The sequence below is a fragment of the Diachasma alloeum genome, unplaced genomic scaffold, assembly GCF_001412515.2.
Source record: "Diachasma alloeum isolate Michigan unplaced genomic scaffold, Dall2.0 Dall_scaffold_00871, whole genome shotgun sequence".
In the NCBI taxonomy this organism is placed as follows: domain Eukaryota; kingdom Metazoa; phylum Arthropoda; class Insecta; order Hymenoptera; family Braconidae; genus Diachasma; species Diachasma alloeum.
Window position 1 is genome coordinate 40,086 of NW_021680992.1, and position 20,004 is coordinate 60,089.

A 20,004-nucleotide genomic window follows, 5' to 3' on the forward strand; every position below is an offset into this window, starting at 1 on the left:
TCAATTTTGACTATTGACCAGTTTTCAATGAATATCTCGGAATCTAAGGGAGATAGCAAGATTTGTATTATAACCTTTTTTGCAAAGCCGATTAAGAGCTACAACAAATGTAATTACGAAAAATTCGCTATCTCCCTTAGATTCGGAAATATTCCTCAGAAACTCAACTGGGAGGTAAGTCGACTTAATCCGTTTTACCACTTTGCTACTGAATTATTCTCCGGTACAGTAGAATTTCCCACACAGGAAGGGTATTTTTTTCTTGCACCCATTAGAAAGTCGTGGGGACGAAGGGAAGCAATATTGAGCAATCAGTCACGAAAATTATTCACAGGATAATTTTTGATGGAATGCAGGGTAAATTTTACAGTTTCGGCGCAATTACCCACATGACAAGAATAAAATTTCTTGGCGTAAGATTTTTTTTTAGGGTGAGATATTGTGTGTTTGATAATTTTACCGTCATGAATTTCTTTTGATACAATTAAAGACTTATTTTTCAAAAAACATTTGTCTTCTTAGTGTATTTTTCTCTAATTTTTTTCTCAGTTTAGTTCGCAGTTACTCACTTCATGACAAATTAAATAATCGCGTTTTTTCCAATGATAATGACAATAAACCGGGAAATATTTGTGGGTCACGGGGGATGACCTCGAGGTTTCTCAGACTTCGGTGAATTATTGGCTGGCATTAACACACAATGGGTCGTCACTGATCGGTACCCGGAGGAGAGAAAGTTTCTCGCGCTGAGCGAAGAGTGCGTGGGTGTCTGCGAGACCCCAGAATGGCACTAATCAGACGCGTCGATCTTTATCTACTTGTCAACATGAAAATTCGATTCCACTCTCCGCAAAACAAGATTTTTTTATGTTTGCAATTTTTTTTCGATTTTACATTTCACACTGAAAACATCAACTTTCCGACAATTATTCAATCATTCATTATTCCATTACATTTTTAATTAGAAATCAGGTGAATAGAAATTACTTTAACAATTGAATTGATGAAAGTGATAAAATCTTATTCCTGAAAACAATTTCAATAAGTGATTTAATAATTCTGAGTTTCTGTGCTCACTAAATACCATTTTAATTGGAATTCTATTCAGAGTACTAAACAATGATTATAAAATTTATTGCAGTCCAGAATTTCTCAGTCTTCGCCTCCCGGTTTTGTAAAAATCGAATTCTAAGATGATGATAATAATTTTTACCGCTCAAAAAGGTAATTTTTATTTAAACCGTTTTACCGCTTCGCTAGGGAACTATAAAAATAATTTAGATCAATTAATCAACTCCTTCATTGCCTGATTATAATTGATTATCCATGATTATACAATTTCAGTTACGAATGTTTATAAAAATTAAAATTTCACGTTTAAAACGATAATTTTCTGATAATTAATCATACAATTCTCGTTACATCAAATTCCTAATTGAAAATGAGGAGACGAAAAATTAATTTAACAATTGAAACAATTAAAATAATGAAGTTGAATTTTTCTGTTTTTCTATTGAAAACAAATTGGAAAGAAAATTTAGAGGACTTCAAGATATCCAAGTATTTTGGCTATTTTTTCTCCAGTGAAATACTTTTCTGTTTTAATAGTTAAACATCAGAGCTTTCATTTGAACTTGATTTGACCCCAAGTTTCCGGACATTTTATAATGATTCTATTATTTAAATTTGCAGGTCTGAATTTGAATCCCGATATTCAACCGTTAGAAAACATTTTGAAAATCTGAAAAAAATTAGAAAGTTCTCTTTTAGAAGAAAATTGATGAAATAATTGAAAAATTCCAATTTTTTTTAAATTACCAGCATTTCTCATCAATAATGTATAAACATTACGATAGGAATCTATTTTTCATCATAAAGATCATTTGTCCCGAATCGTTACAAATTTATTCATATTTAGAATGTTCCCATAAATCGATTTCATGCCTTAAAAAATATGGTTTTTGAAAGTTTAAATAATTTCAATTATTTATTTATTTATAAACAGCGAATATTTAAGAAAAAACAATAATTTTGTTCGAAATGTAATTTGAATGACGCTGAATATTCACGATTTTTTAAATTTTTCTCCCGCAATTTAATTGACAAATTTGATGTACTAAACTGTAAAAGATACTTAGATATTTTTAACCACCTAATTCAGTAGTGAATCGGTAAAACGGTTTAAGTCGACTTATCTCCTAGTTGAGTTTTTGAAGAATATCTCCGAATCTAAAGGAGATAACGAAATTTTCGTAATAACCCTTTTTCTAGCGCAAATTATCTGCTACAAAAAAGGTATTGACAAAAATTTAGCTATCTCCCTTAGCTTCCGAGATATTCAATGAAAAATGGCCAATAGTCAAAATCGACTTGAACCGTTACCACCATTACCACTTCGCTACTGAACCAAGTAATTGATTAAATTAATCATTATCAATGATTCAATTTAATTTCACAATTTCAGTAACGAATGTATTAAAAATAACGAATGTATACGAATGTAGCTTGATACCTCAATCACTAGTGTGCGTCCGAGCCTGTTTATATCTTCACTCTTGTATTCCTTTAAAAAAAACACTTTCTCCACGGACACTGAAACCGTTTGAACGGTCTCTCCACTCTGAGCTTTTACCGGGCGATCACCAATCTTATATACGTACCTTACCACTTTCGGGGATGCTGTTGGCACCGGTGGGGTAGCACCGGCAGTGACTCATTCTCACTCAAACCGGACCTTCCACCGTCCGTAACTACTGTTTACATATTACATAGCCGGGCATCCGGAGGACTGTAAAGTGAACTGGGATTTCAGGTTTTTTTTCGGGGAACAAACGCCGAAATTGATTGGATGGAATCGATTGAATAATTGATTAACGAGGATTTGTTCACGATTCTCCGGGCAGTTAGTGGGGGAACTGTCGGTTTCTATCAACGTTTAGGTAACAGTGGTGTTGCATTTCTCTACCGGCGTAAATCCCCGAGTGGAGGTGTAAAAAGAGATTGTTTTTTTCTTGTGCGAAAAAAGGAAACTGTTGTCTTGTGAAAATGGGGGTTTTCCCTGCAACTAGAAGTTCTAAAGTATGCGAAATCTTTTGGAATATTTGTAACAGTTTAGGGAAACGGATATGGAGAGGATATTTGGTGTTTACGGCCACGGGAGAAATTTTTTTTTCTTAAATTGGGAAAAAGTTCGGTTTTTCAAACTTTACGAGATTAAGAACACTTTTCTTGATGTCTTGAAAATTTTGTATGAATGGGTGTGTCTGTTTTAATTAATCTAGATGAAAAACAAAGAATCAAATTTTAAAAAAATCTCATTGGTCCCCTGCACTGTTAGAAATTTTTTGAAATTTCATGGAAGATATTAGACACGGAGAAAAATCTTCAGTAAAAATCAATTTAAGTGACGGTATCGTAATTTTTCACAGGAGATTCAGGTAAAAATTACGGAACGCTCTGGAAAAATTTTGTGACTTTAGATAAAAATTAGTGACGGTTCCGTAAAATTTCCTACAACCACATTTCGCTCCGAAATTACGAAAAAGATACGTAATTTTTTTTGAATATTTCCCTCCGTGTAGTGAATCTCATGAGAGTAATCTTGCACCGAATTTAGGGTAACATGGTTATGAAATTTCAAGTTTTGAGTAAAATTCATGGAAATTCATGAGTTTTCAGTGGAACATGAATATTCACAAACAAAATGAAGTTTCAATTTTTCCCCGAATTTTCCCGATTTTTCTGAATTTTTACAGAATACTTGAACTGAAAAATCAAATATTTTATTTATTTCTAGATCATTTGAACAGAAAATCCATCGAATATTTGGTTTTTTAATGACAAGAATTCCTAGAATTTCAGTGAAACTTGAACACAAAAATTTCTGGAATTTGGCACGGAAAAATCAGACGACAATTTTTAACCCTAGGATAGTCACCATATGAGGGAAACCCCGCCACGCGTCGTTTTTCTTTAATTACGATTGATTGGCTAACCGGAAAAAAAAATAAAAAATTGACTTTGTCAATTGAAGTGTTTACAAAATTACAGTAGTTTTTATAACAACATATCAGTAGCGAAGCAGTAAACCGGGTTAAGTCGTTTTTGACGAATATCTCGGAATCTAAAAGAGAAAAATTTTATTACGACCTATTTTGTAGAACCAACTAAAGGTTATAAAAAAAGGTCTAGAGCAAAATTTTGCTATCTCTCTTAGATTCCGAAATATTCATAAAAAAATGGCCAAAAGTCAAAATCGACTTGCCCCGGTTTACCGCTTTGCTACTGATATTTCCCGAAATCCCTAAAGGAAACAAATTATTACCAACAGATAAATTATTTTTTCCGATGTTAACTGAAATTGCCCATCACGCGACGTTGCCGGAAACTCACTAAACGTGCCCGGGCAGTGTAGAGTGCATTCGGCAACGCTACAGCCTAAATAACACGGCGGGGAATCCCCGCGGAGGTGACAAGATCCCAGGGTCGTGTTTGGTGACCAGACTAGGGTTAACAGTGCAGTTTGATGAATAGCACACTAATTTTTACTAGAATTTTCCATCCGTGCAGTCCTATTGTCATTTGTCATTCTACATCATTTCCAGTCAAAATTTAAAAAATGAAAAAATCGATCGATTCAAAACCAAAATGCACAGACATTAAATTTTAAACTAAAAACAAGGCCTTGCGGTTAATAAATACATAATAAATAATTAAATAAATTAACAAAATTGAGAATTGTTTTCCTCATATGAATTCCATCCTTGTAACATTTTCATTATTTACTTCAGGGGTTTTTCCCTCCTTTTCGATTAGCATAACCGCAAGCCTCTCTTGAGTAATCTAACACCGAAACACATAAACAGGCCGGAAAAAATTCTCCTGCGTCAGATTTTTGAGAAGAGAGTTGCGATATCAATTCCATCCGAACGGTCCAGGACGTCTCCCCAGAATTCAGCGGTGTTCCCTGTAAAATAATTCCCGAGAAGCTTACAACATCATCATAGCTCACGCCCAGTTACATAACTCAAAAGAGAAATAAACATGTCGTTATGCATGGGCTACTGAGAATTTGGATTGGGGCAACGTAAAACTACGTCAATGAAATTGTGGAAGTTTCATGTTCGTCAATGAAAGTCGAGCAGATCCTGGTTCATGTGGCGGTCAAAGTGAAACGGTGAGACTTTGTTGATTGATTTTTCGAGTTTCTGGTTTTTTGGGGTTCGGTATCAGTTACGTCCACGTTGTGAACCCTCGAGGCGCGTGTGAATAAATTAGAAAATTGTGGTCTTTCCGTTAGGAAACTTCATGGAATTGGAACTATAATTATTGTTTTTCAGTTCTATTGAAACTTCGATTCGTTCTTTTTGCTGACATCTATTGAAGAATTTTCAATCCCATTTAATAGAACCAAGCCAATAGATTAAAATCTTTCCGTATGACTTTTTTATAAGACTATTGTCCTAAGTTTTTTTCTTCAAATTTTCTTGAATTGCATTTTTTTTTTCGATTTCTTAAAATTTTTCTTGAATTACAGTTTTTTTTCAATTTCTTAAAATTTTTTTGCAGTCTTTGTTATTCTTCTTCTTACAAAATCAGTAGTGAAGCGGTAAAATGGTTTAAGGATATCCAAGTATCTTTTCACTATAGATTCAACCATTTTCAATCATCAAATTTGTCAATTAAATTGCGTGAGAAAATTTTGAAAAACATGAATATTCAGACGTCATTGGAATTGTTTAAACTTTCGGAAACCTTTTTTCGGCACGAATTCGATTTCTGGTGAAATTTTGAATATGAATAAATTTTTTACGATTCCGAAGAAATGATTTTCAAGATGGAAAATTGATTGTTTATAAATTATTTGCAGGAAACACTTTTTAAATTATTTCATCCATCATCCTCCGAAAGTGCACTTTATCTTTTTTTTAGATTTTAAAAATGTTTTCCAACGGTTTAATATCGACATTACAAAGTTGAAATAATAAAATCCTTGTAAAATGTCCGGAAACTTGAGCTCAAATGGGGCTCAAATGAAAGTTCTGATGTTCGACTACAAAAGTAAAAATGCATTTCATTGGAGAAAAAATTGCCAAAGTACTTGGAGATCCTTAAGTTTTCTATTGAATCTTTTCATATGTGTGCAAATAATTAACTTTAGCACCTCCTCCAAAAAATGTTATTGAACTTCCCATTAAATTCTGTTAAAAAATTTGTTCTGCGCCCATTTCTTTTGAAAGTTCTGAATCTGCGCCGAAGGTTTTTCGAAACATATTTAATGTAAAAAATTCAATAGATTTGATTTCCAAAAAAAATTATTCTGTGGCATTTTGTCTGCAAAATTCCCAGGCATGAAAATTCTGAGTTCTCTCTCTCAGATTTTTCAATATAAAAAAATAACAACACAGTAGAATCTTTTGAGATTTTTCCGATAGAGATTTTATGACGAATGAAAATTTCACCCGGCGAATTCTAGATCCAAAAATGAAAAAATTCATGTCCAAGAATATTTATATAGAAAATACCAGTAGAACCAATTGCATAAAAAGTACTAAAATGAAATGAAAATCTCACTCTTCACAACATTAAAAATTCTAATAGTGACAGATGAAATTTGAATTTTATCTACGAGATTAAATTTATTCACAGCTACGGATGTCGATTCAGTCATTAAAGTCATGAAAAACGTAATTTCACTCATGACGTTAAGCCGCTTTGTTCCAAGTGCGAGAGAGACAGTCTCGTGCGTCAGTAGAAAAGAAAGGCGTGATCATCGGCTACAACGATCATGATGAGCCTCCATTCCCAGAGGTGAAGAGTGAAAAAAAATTGTGTAACTGATGGACACTCAACCGGAGGCTGTTGCCGCGGTGAAATTAGGCTGAATGACATCTGCTGCATCATCAGGTGCGTCGGATTGTTTGGAACGGGGCTGTTGACCTCTCAGACGTTTCGATGATGGAACAACTCCAATCCCGAAGGCTTTGACAGCAAGAAATCGTTCTCTGTTTTTCACTACTTTCATTTAATGTTTGACTCCCATTTCGCTCTTTATCGGGGGTTTCGAATCACCATGACGATCCAGCGGAGGGCAGCAGAGTGGAAAATTTGGAGCCTTTTGTTTTTTTTATTTTTTGCTTGTAATTGAGCTTTGATTTCATTTTTTTGGAGAACAGGAAGAGGCGAGTGATGTTGTGACTTACAACTTCCGAGGGAAATTAAATGAGTTTCTGGAGTGGCGCCGGGTCTGACTTTCTTTTCGCTGAGATGCGTGGGTCTTCGTCAACCTTGACACGGTGACTTCCAAGTTTCAAAAATGGATAGTTTTATTTACATGAGTTTTTAATAATCAGTGTTCGTTATTAAGAAAAAATAAAGAAAGACAAAATGCAAATGATTAAAAATGGAATAAAGAGATATTCGCTGCATCAATGTGTTGATAATCAATTTTAGATTATTAAAAATATTTTTTTGTTTTTTATCCTTTGGATGTTTAAATAATAAACATTGGGAGAATACAATCCGAGAATTGGAAAAAATATATTGAGGATTCAAAAAGGCGAATTACATTTTCCTAAACAATTTAGGAAAATGTAAACAAAAAATTATATGAAAAACTGATATTTTATAAATATTTGGTTTATCGAAAATTAATTGTTTCAGTGCAAACAACATTTTGTTACTTTTTGAATCACTCTTCGAATTATTAATATTGAAAATGATCTATAACAAATAATAAAAAATAATAATAACACGATAATTATTAAAAAATGAATAATTATCATATTTTAATCATGTTTTAATTATAATAATATGATAATTATTTTAAATTACTTAAAAATGTTTTCAAATGTTAAAAATGTCTTCAAATTTTCAATAATAATAACATAATTGTAAAATATTCGGAAACTTAGGGTCAAACGGGGTTCAAATGAAAGCTCTGATGTTCGAGTACAAAAGTACAAAAGAATTTCTCTAGAGGAAAAAACAGCCAAAGTACTCGGATATCCTTAACCGTTAATCGTTGTAATTCCAAATTGAAAAAAATAGTTTCAACGGTTTCAAACTGCAGCGGAATCCCTCGTGTCTGAGTATCCGGGAGAAAGTGTTTTCGAGGATGCCCAAGTGACTAACAGTGTAACAACAAATGCTTATTTTTTGTTTCGAAGAAGACTGTTCTTCAATACATTTGGAGAGCCATCAGCAGCTCTCCAAAGACCGCACATTTAACTAACTCTGTCACAATACAGTATTTTTTGGCTTCTCCTTAATTAATGAGTGGTCTGCAATGAAAGCAGTTAGATGGATATAACCACATGCATTTGAGAGCACGATTACCCTTTTTTTGTCGGCTGTGGTGTGCGGTGGTTGGGTATTGCTCAACGCAGGGATTTCCAGGGTGTTGCAATCTGGGGATTTCAAAGGATCAATCCTACAGCTGTCTTGACCCAATTCGGGCAAGGCAAAGAATTTATGGCCATTGAGTTGGAGACAGACTAGAATTTATTCATTATTATTCATTGTCTAATTATTTCCATCATTAATTTCCGCTCGAGATTATTTAACTCTGCTGAGAAAAAAATTATGGATTAGAGGTGAATGATCTAGTGGAAATGTTAAAGCATTTGTAATGGGTGATTGGATGAGTGGTCAGGAAACAATTTCCAACAGAATTATTTTCAAGTCTAGTTGAGTAGCGAATAATTTACTTGGAAAACTTGGCACTTTTCGTAGGAAATTCTATTGGATTTCGATATGAATTGTATAGGTATTTTCAGGTGAGAATCTAGGGAGTCTAAAATGAAGATTTACTTCGTCTCCGAATTGAAAATTCTTTGGGCTTCGATCAACTTTGTTCGAAGAAAAACTTAGTGCACGCAGTATTATTACTCGAAAGAAGTATTTATTTTTTCAAAATGGTATTTCTCCAATCGAGACATTCTTCGGCGGGCCTAATGAGGTTTTGATTATGACAATCATATTGCTCTAGAGCATGGCTATGTTGCACATGACCTTGGATCAACTCCTCCAATGATTGAAAAAAAAAAATTCAAATAGAATTGAAATTTAGAGAGAAAAAATTCCGATTCGCCCAGCCGGGATTCGAACCCGGGTCTTCCAGTTACGCGCCGGGCACTCTTACCGACTAAGCTACCGGGAACCACGGAAATTCTCACTCCAAATTCAACTCAGCACGCCGCCTAACCACCTTTAGGCATTAAATAAATTCAAATAGAATTGAAATTTAGAGAGAAAAAATTCCGATTCGCCCAGCCGGGATTCGAACCCGGGTCTCCCAGTTACGCGCCGGGCACTCTTACCGACTAAGCTACCGGGAACCACGGGAACCGGGATTATTCGGTTTTTCTTAATTTCATTGAGCGAGTGACTGAGGCTTGAGAAAGAACTATTCTATAGAGTCTATTTACGATTCAACCATCAGAGATTTTTAATTTTGAAATCTTTTTTTTAAAGGCCTTTTGGGTCTCCTTTTCTGATCTCATTTCCGCACTCGATCCAACCCTATACATGCGGCTGTGGATTTTACACTGTACCGCATTTGTCTTCCTATCGAACATAGGAGTAGCATGGGAAACCACAGGAAGCCCATGCCGGTACAGGCGGTTACTCTATTAGCAATCCTCCTCGCCGGAGCCTTCCGTTGAAAAATTCTGTTTCACGGAGAATCGAACTCACAAGCTTTCGCACACTACACTGAGAGAAAAACAAACACGTTGGCAAACAAGTCTTGTGCTGGTGATACACGCCAAATTATTGAGAGAAATCCTAGTTATCAACTGTGCAGGGCATTTATGAATTTATATCAAATTAGTGCTCAACTCAAGGCGCTGGCGTACTTTTGATTGTTATCATTATTGGTCAACTGAATTCCTTTTTGATAAACACGTGCACTGCTTTTTGTTTAATTGATTCATGTTATTTAAACTCGTTTCTCACACTTCGAATAATTATCAATCTGCTTTGTATTATTTTCATCCAATTTCTGATATATTAAACAAAGATTTTTCGGAAGCAAAATACGTATGGGAGTATCGAATAACGAAGGAGTAGTGCTAGAAATGACATTTCTTGCGTGTACGGAGAATGCAATTTTTTTTTAACTACTAAATCTACTTTTGCGACGAAAATTTTCATTTTAGCGCATTCTCTGCATGTTTGGCACAAAAAAATCCTTTTTCATAATTTTCAAGAAACTATTTTCTTGGTACAAGTAAGATTTGTTTAAGAACTTTGTCGTTTTTTTCTCAGTGTAGACTTGCATCTAGTCCACTCGGCCACTGACGTCGGTTATTTTGAAATCTTTGACAAAGAAATTCTGTCGTGGATCTTTCTCTTCTAGATGTCCGGCCGAGGGCTAATGTAATGCCTCCGAGAGTTACTGTTCAATTTCTTCTCGAATAATTTTGAATATTTCGAAGTGAGTTACGAAAGACGGGGCTCAATGGACTCAGAGGCTCTTGGATATGACGTCATTACGTACCTGCGGTCTTTACACCACCCATACCCAAATGTTCACGTTTGTTTGGAAGACAGATGTGATAAGAGTACTAATGTCGTTGAGAAAGTCTAACGCGGATGATCCTACTTTCCCTTTCATCGTGACAAACTCATTCATTTTCCTGTGGTTTACCCGTTCAATGGCTGAGAGCCTCTCATTTGCGCAATGTCAATCACATGCTCAACGCAAAAAGGAAGAAATCTGTTTAGATCTTTTTTATGATTCAAATTTTAACCTATGGAGAAAATCAGGAGATTGCGAGGATTAAACCCACGCGGGGAAAACGGAAGTATTGAAACGTTAATATATATTTATTTCGCTATTATGAATATGTATTTGGGGTACGCCTACGGAGGGGATAGAAATGGCAAGACCACGAAAACCTTTTTCGCGAGCAGGAGAATTTCTGATGAAAAGTATCTTGACACTTTCCGCTAGAATTATTTTTTATTGAAATAATGACAAGTTTAATGTGAATGTGCTGTTAGGGGAGGATGGGCCAAAGTGGTAAACACTTATTGCTTTCTCTCAATGTTTCAAATCTATTAATAACATTAAAAAATTGAAAACCCTATGTGGAATCCTAAACAGTTATCTATTAATTATCTTCGGTGATTTCCGAGGCAACATGTTATTTTATCCATTTATGAATTTTTCTGTTGTTCATGAACTTATTGAATGCCTCAAAAATGTTGTGGGGATGCACCTCACCCCTGTTGAAAGGGAAAAAAGCGAATAAAATCAAAAACTCATTAAATAAAAAAAGTCATTCTTTATTTCATAATTTTTCCATGAAGAAACCCTCGGACATATTTTCAATGAGACTGACGATAAATGAATATATAGAGGGAGTAGAAATCTGAAGTACCGATTTAGGAGCGCAGAGAATGTATTTTATTCACCACGCGGCTATTGCCCGGCTTGCGATGATATACCGACGACTGTTAATTATTGAATCATCAAAATTCGCAAATGAAATTTTCATATTAAAAATCAGTAGGTAATGCCGTAGCCGTGCTGATCAATCGAGTAAGTCGCGGGATATGCGGTGAGACCATTCCAAGCCGGGAACTATAAAAATCGATGTATCCCCAAAACGGAATATTAAAGAACGGAATAAAAAGATCCAAAAATTGATTGAATGCAATTGTTCCTCATAATTAACTGATTCAAACGGATATGTAGGCGTAATTTACCAGTGCGCGCCGTTTGGTGGAAGGAACAGGAACAGCGTAGTGATTTCGTCTGTAGCGTATTGATCGTTTAATATTCATCAAAATAAAAAAACATTCAAATATTTTCGAAATCCTAAATATTCATCCAACAATTTTCTTCGTTGATTTCTGAGACAACAAGATCACATTTTTTTAAATCCATTTATAAAGTTGGCCTCAAGTCTTATAGGAATGCACCTCAGCCTCGTCAGCAGGGAGAAAAGCGAATAAATTCGAAAACTCATTAAATAAAAAAAGTCATTCTTTATTTCATAATTTTTCCATGAAAAAACACTCAGACATATTTTCAGTGAGGTTGACGATAAATGAATATATTCAGGGAGTAGAAATCTGAAGTACCGATTTCGGAGCGCAGAGAATGTATTTTATTCACCAAGCGGCTATTGTTCGGCTTGCGATGATATACCGACGACTGTTAATTATTCAATCATAAAAATTCACAAATGAAATTTTCAAATTAAAAATCAGTAGGTAATGTGGTAGCCGTGCTGCTCAATCGAGTAAGTCGCGGGATATGCGGTGAGACCATTCCAAGCTGGGAACTATAAAAATCGATGTATCCCCAAAACGGAACATTAAAAAAACGGAATAAAAAGATTCAAAAATTGATTGAAAACAATTGTTGTCTCACAATCATCTGATTCAAACGGATATGTAGGCGTAATTTACCGGTGCGAGAATGGCTGGTCCAGGTGCAGCATAAGCGAGTGGTGAGATTGGTGCGATTATTGGCGCGGCCAGAGGTGTCAATTTGGCGGTAGACGCTGGTGTTTTGAGCAGCGGTGCCTCAGCGAGTAGAAGCTGTTTGGCTGAGGGCACTGGAACAGCGATAGCAGCGGACTGTCCCACAGCCTCAACGGGTGCCTGCGCAAGAATCGGTTGATCCCCCTGAACACCTCCTGGTGCGATGTGCGCTACATGTGCAGGTGCCTCCTGATGGAGCGATGCTTTGGCTTCGAGGCTTGGATCAGCCGATTTCGGCTCGATTCCTCCAGCTGGTGCGCTGTAAGCTAACGGCGCCGCCGGAGCCGCAGCTGCTGGAGCTTGTGCGCTGTAAGCAATCGGAGCTACCGGAGCCGCTGGTGCTGCTGCTGCTGGAGCTGGTGCACTGTAAGCGACCGGTGCGGCTGGTACCGCCTCGGGCTTGCTGTGAGGAGCTGCCACTGGTTCAGTCGCTGGAGCCGCCGAACTCACTCCCAGGAGAATAGCAATGATCGTCTGAAACGGATGATGAGAACCAAAAATTAGGCACTACACTTCGTTATCTCGATTACCGTTTCTTCATCGTGATTCATTTAATGGCGGGGTTTATCCTTTGAGCCACTCAGCAATATTCGTGGCAAAAGGGTGGAATAAGATCAATCATTAAGTTTCGTACATTAGATAAAAGAATACAACTTACAAACTTCAGCATTTCGTCCCTTCTTAACAAAGTTGAATGAACTGACGACGATACCTCGTGTTATTCCTAAGTGCTTCCGTTAGCCGATGTGCTAGGATCTCAGGAGAACCCGTGGTACTTATAGAGCCGGGGCAACAGATGCTGGAGTAAAAACCTGCCTCGGCCAATACTCATCCGCGTATTTGTACCCCAATACGCACAAAGAAGAGGCTGAGGTGCATCCTGAGGATAACAGGGCCGTCGCAATTCCCCTAAACACCTATAAGTTTCTCGTCAGTATCACTCGCCATACGATATGTGTCACTATTCTTTGGTGATACCACATTGACAATGGACACGTGTCGAGAATAAGCCTGTGGAAAATCGAAGAATCGTTCTCTATACTTGGGGGGTGACACGTGCTGGGGGATAAAATTCGTTTGATGTTGTTGGCGAAGTGCTGTGGGTCGGGGGGACTTGGGTGAGGATGCGCCGCCCTGAGTAGCCATCGCTACCGAGTCAATTCCCCATTCGTAATGTGTGGGCAAAGAGGCACGAGGATTCCCTCTTGCTTGCAAGGGGTTATCGTCCTTCGTTTTGCCGGCGACGGGGTGGGGATAGACCCCAACAACCTGTCCAGGCATGATCATTGATTTATTATCAGGATGCATAAGACTCTTTGCGGTTCTATTTTTGTCCTTGTATGCACTGATACCAAATTGCCCGCAGGAGAACCCTTCGGCTTCGGGCTATTCCTCTCTTCTCACGCATTGAAATGCAATTTTTAGGTATTTGGGTTCCCGGATTTTTTCCCCCCCGGAGAAAATTCTCTCGGAAACAAATTCCCGGAATTATTTTCCCTTACGAATGTGAAGAACAATAGGGAACATACATTTTTTTCAAATTGATCAAATTTCCCTTTCAATTTGTTCTATGGGTTATAGAAAAAATATTCCATGGGAAAAAAATTTGATTTTGATATGGATTATTAATGTTAATAATGAGTTGAAAGTTGATCGCTCGGACGGGGCACTCGGACGCTGATACGTTACAGCACGGCAGTCACACTAGGCTGCTAACGTGCGAGAGAGAACGCGCGTCGGCTCTGTCGACTCCCGCTACGAGAGTGAGTGAGAGGCATGTCGACTACAGTGCTGTGACGTCACAGCCCACTCGAGGCGCCCAACAAGTGCACTTTTCAATCAACGATTTCTCATTGCAAAATGCGAATTGGACGGTTCAAAAAATTATTGGGGAGATTGTTACAATTTCTAGATTACGAAAAAAAATTTAAAAAAATACGTATGTTCCCTATTACACAAACACATTACCAACGTCATTTTCATTTATTACATCGTTCAATCTTCGAAGACACGCCAGGTGAGAATTCAACTTTTTCAATAGATCAATAATAAATAAATTACGTTGCTGCAATAAATTAATTGCTTGCATTTTCGAACCACTTCCCCCAAATAATTCGGGTTAATTTCTTGCTCCAATAATCAGTGAATCTTCATTAATAAGCATTCTCGTGCTAGGAAGTCGCAGATTCATAAAAAAAACATTGACAACATTCAAAAAAACATCATCTTATACTATCAAAACAATCCATTTGAAAAGAAAGATATTTCACAAGAATCAGAAATGCTAGCTTGAATTTCCGAACTCATTGTGGAAATTGATTATCATATGCAATTCAATTTTAATGTGAAAATTTGAAATGAAAAAATGGCTAGGAGCCGAATAGCTCAGTTGGGAGAGCACCCGCTGAAATCGATAAAAAACGACATCATAAACTTACTAACGAATTATGATAACCAAGAAGCAATTGGCAGAGCCAGATGTGGAAATATTAAACCACAATACTTCACATCATACGATAAGATCGGTCTATTCCAAGATGAAATGAATATACCAATTCTTTTTCATATTCCAAGACACAAAAAAAATAACAAAATCCCAGTCGAGGAGTTCCTGAACAGGGAGTTGAAATACCCCAGAGGAATTCCAGAAACTGATATCGAGGTTTTTTATCGAATTACAAAAAAATATTGGTGGCTAGACCAAAATGATAAATTCATGTTTGAATTCCAAAATAGGTATCAAATGTACAAAAATAAAAATAATAATGGGTACAGAAGCCAAAATAGAAGTCAAAGGCACAACTTTAGACCGCCTTAATAAAATTTAAAAAAAAGAACTGATAAAATAATTCAGTATTATTAACAAAAAAATTACAATACAATATAATAATAATAATAATAATAATAATAAAAAGATGAAAAACAAGGATAAAAAAGGAACAACAATCACTCTTTTAATGAAGAATATATGAAATTCAAATTAAAAAATACACTACACTCCTTGTTATGACTTAATTGCGCTTGTTTTTTCACATTATAAAAACATTCTACTCTTTTTTTTTCTTTTTTCAAAGCCTTTCTCTCTTTTTTTTTTAAGCGCACACAAAATAAAATACAAAGGAAGCTGCAAAATGAAGTAGAAGTTCAAAATCCTCAAAAATAGAACAACAAATAATTCAAAACAAAACCCTAGAATAAGTTAAACGCGAGCGTCACAGAGTGAACAATGTTTATAAACCCAAATAGAGATTAGAATGGAGCGACTAGGCGCACAAAGCGCCCTATGCCATCTAAATCTATCAAGATCTATTGTACCGGCCGCTTGATCAAGACTTTGAATGGTTAGATCATCACCATTCTCCCCGACCGGGAATCGAACCCGAAACCTCTCGCATATGAGGCAACCCTCTTACCCACTGTGCGCCAGGTCATCGGGTTATAAACCCAAATAAAATAGACTAATTTTTTTTATATACCAGTTTTTTTATGTAAATAGTTGTGAATATTGTAAATAACACTTGTAAAAATGAATAAAAAACTTGGTAAAAAAAAGGAGAGCACCCGATGCATAATCGGAAGGTCCCGGGTTCAAATCCCGGTCTGGACTATCCACTTTTTCCAGTAAAAATTTTCTGGTTATTCATATTGAGAATAATCCTGGTTTCTCTTCTATCTAATCCAAATCCCATTCACCCATTTCCTACGACGTCACAAAGATGTGGAACGCTATATAAATTCCCTTCTTCAATGTAAAAATAATGATGTACTCTCTCTCTCTCTCTTTGTGTTTGTTAAAATTGAATATCACATACAATTCAATTTTTAGTAGATTGAGAATTCAGAAAAGTTTTTCCCTAAATTTTCAAAATTTTCCATGTTTTTAAGTGCCGAAAGTACCTGAAAATCGAGAATTTTTTGAATATACAAGAAATTTATTGAATCGTTAATGAAGAAATATACAGAAATTTCATTTAACTTTGTCGTTGTTCAAAATTTCCCGCTTTTTCACTTGAAATTGCAGCAGTAACCCTGCAGAAATAGTGAGGCCAATTTAGAAAAAAAAAATTTTGGACAAAAACCAGCCATTTACAAAAAATCATAACTCATTCAATTCGGAATATTTTTCAATTTTTCTTTTTTGGAAATTTTTGTCTAATCGTCCTCTTTTCAGAAAAAAATGGAGACAAAAAACTACAGCATCGACTTTATTGACCTGCTGATTTGGCGTGAATTTGCTGTTATCCCCTTTCAGTTCCTCTTTTGGATTTTTTTATTTCCCTCATCGCGATATACCCTCCCGGGGCTAGAAAGGGAACAGGTATATGCCGCGTTGCGCCTTGGTATTCTATACTTCCTTGACAATAACCAGGGAAGGAGTTGTTATTTTTTGTGGCAAAAGACGCTATTTATGTATGCGTGTCCTTGCTTCCCATGAGCGCACCTCTTTTTCTTGGGAATATAACATTGCCACGCCTCTCCACTGGCCTTCGGAGATGCAAGGATGCTAAATTCAATGCAATTCGTCTTTGTTCATCGGGAATTTGCAAGATTAATTTTTACAATTTTCTGCATTTCTGCGAACAATATTGGCAGGGGGATAATTTTGAGTTTATTATCAGTATAAATTTGTCGTAAGGGCCGGCTTTTACGATGCATTCCTGGGTATTATCGGGCTTGAGATTGAATGGTTAACTGTCCCTTGTTAATTCGATGATTTAATGTAATGAGATGTTCACATTTAAGGATTTGAAAAATTGACTTTTACTCGAGTCGATGATAAACGCATTTCGTTTTATCGCACAAAGTGAACGGTAATCCTTGAACTTGCTTAATCGCTGTTCAAGAGCGAGGCCAGTGACTTCAGACTTTTATATTCATTCAGTTTTTAATCACTGAGTTAATAATGCGGAACCAATTAGCTTGTATTGATTCTTGGTGGTCGTAAATTGGTATTTACTACTGTCACGGCATACTAAAGCCCGTGGAATGGATGACGTAATATCGCGGTGAAATTTCCCGCATTGAAAAATGTATAAAAAATATATATATTATATATTTTGCTATATATCTGATTAGTCCTACAGTCCAAATGTGAATGTAAATGTGATTACTCAAGTGGAGGAATGAATGAATAATGTATACCGGCAATAATAATAATAATAATAATAATAATAATAGTGTTAAAACAATGTAAAACTCAATGTAGTCCATATGGCGTGGTATTGATATCTCTAGCTTTAAGGGGTTGGGGAACAAAAAATGTAAACACCCGAGATACATCAGATATACATCAAACAGATAAATAAAAAAAATATATATATATATATATTTCCACGACTTCGATTATGTATCGAAGAAATATGTAATATATAGGTATGCAGTCAAATCCCCTTCATACTGTCTATAATCCAAGTCAATCAACGCCAATTTCGGGTGTTTTGACCAAATTTGCGAAATTTCCAAAAGAAAAAATTGAAAATAAAATAGATCCAGGAGGATCCCCAACTTGTATGATGGCTCAAAATACTTGTTTTGATTATCAGAACTACTGGAAAAAATGAAACAAATCGCAAGTCACATAATTTGCGAAATACAACTTTTTCAATTTTTTTTTTCAGAAAATTCGTTGTTATAAGCATCTGAAGATGGAAAAAAAATCTACTAAAAAAATTCTTATGGGCAGTAAAAAATGAAAAATTTTGATGCTTAATAAATCAAAATTGGATGGATAGAACTCAAACTGCTCCAAACTGGACTGCTGAAAAAATCTGAAAAAATTTGAGATAGTTTTTCAACCCCCCAATCGTAGTAACAATCGCTATCAATTTCCAAGAGGGTGAGGGTCAACGGTTGACTCATTTAGTGTGCAATACGTCATATAATATAGGCCAACTTAATATATCCATCGAATACCTATAAGATTTATATAAAATAGAAGTTTATATATGTTTCATATATATTTTATATAATTTTTACATATAAATCAGGCCAATTCCATACATAAAATATATAATTTTTATAATATAGGGGCGGGTAGGGTAAAATGGCCACTAGACTTTTTTCAAATTGTTCATAACTCAAAAACAAATTTATCAATTGAGAAAAGGGAAATAATTGTTCTTTGTATTGGAAAAAAAATTATTAAATTTCATCAACATTTCTACCCCTCATTAACATTTCTAAAAAAGTCAAAAGTGTCCGTTTTACCCCAACCTCCTCTAAGTATATTTTTCCGCATGGGTTGAAAGTTCTCATTAGAGCGAACAACTTATTGAGCGAATTTTTGTGTATGATGGAGTATGTAGAATGGATTTTGCCCCGTGCATCAGTGAAAAATAACGTTCTTCATTTTTTACCTTTAAAATTGTCCAAGTGCCTCGGCAAAATCGATCGCACTCTTAATTTTTCAGTGGACAAAGGGATAAAGTCATACCATGAAAATGGCAAATCATTTCGTGATTTGTCAAGTTGTCACGAAACGAGTTATTCAAATTTCTGGACAGTGATTGTACAAACATCGCCGTCGAGTTCCCGGTATTTAGTCTAGTATCTACGAAAGGAGATAAACATAGTCGAAGGACACGGTGCACACACGGGAGACAAACGATCAGTGGTTCGTTCACCTGCAACCTTGGATTCTCTTGAGACCTGTTATGGCAGGAAGGTTGAGATCCAGATCAGTGACGACGAAAGTGAAGAGGAAGAGGCGATGAAATATAATAAAATCGCAGATGGATGAATTCTATGGGGAGAAAGAAGAGAACTTTTCTTTAGACCCGTGGATTTTGTCAGTACACTGAGAAAAAAAAATTTTAAGAAATAGAAATTCTATGATTGATCCAAATCGTTCATCGATTGAATAGTCGCAAAAGAAAATGCTATTGTAAGACACAAATATTGATTTAGTTTTAATGTTTTCGATTGAAAAAGAATGAGATCATTTATCTAAACTTTTTTTTTGTTACTATCTACTTTTCAGTACATACAAATCAATGTCTGTATTATCAGATATCTTCTTCGAATAAAGCATGGAATTATCTAATTTATCCGCGTCACGGTATCCCGCAAAAGAATATCTGTTCGATTGACAGCAGAATTCATAGATGCAATAAAATATTCATTTGGTCTATGAGGAACATATTGTTGAATACTTATTGACGCGAGACTTTCGCGGTGAGCAGTTCCTTGTTTACGACAAACGCAATTCTTCATCATTTGGACTGATTATTTTTCCATTGCAATTGTGAAAAATAAATTATTTGCACCAAATCCGAAGCGTTTGAACTAAACTAAAATTGAATTGTATGAAATCGATTTTGTCGCAAAAACATGTATTTTCTAAATTCGATAGAATAAACAAAATATACTATAGTATAACAAAATCGATTGCATACAATCCAATTTTGGTTTAGTTGAATTTCTATTTCTTAGAAATTTTTCTTCTCAGTGTAGTAATACCCCAAGAGCTCCAAAATTATCGGGTATTTCCCGATAGCTTCATTGCAA

At 35.6% G+C, this 20,004-nt stretch overlaps 1 protein-coding gene across 1 annotated transcript; it reads right to left on the reverse strand.

Annotated features, from left to right (window-relative positions):
- Positions 1-12,218: 12,218 nt before the first annotated feature.
- Positions 12,219-13,231, reverse strand: LOC107045083 (resuscitation-promoting factor RpfA). Its single transcript, XM_015267214.1, has 3 exons — positions 13,157-13,231; positions 12,424-12,972; positions 12,219-12,296 (listed from the first exon to the last, which is right to left on the reverse strand). Exons 1-3 carry the CDS (start codon positions 13,166-13,168, stop codon positions 12,219-12,221), a joined length of 639 nt encoding a protein of 212 aa, XP_015122700.1. The 5' UTR covers positions 13,169-13,231.
- Between the last annotated feature and the right edge of the window lie 6,773 nt (positions 13,232-20,004).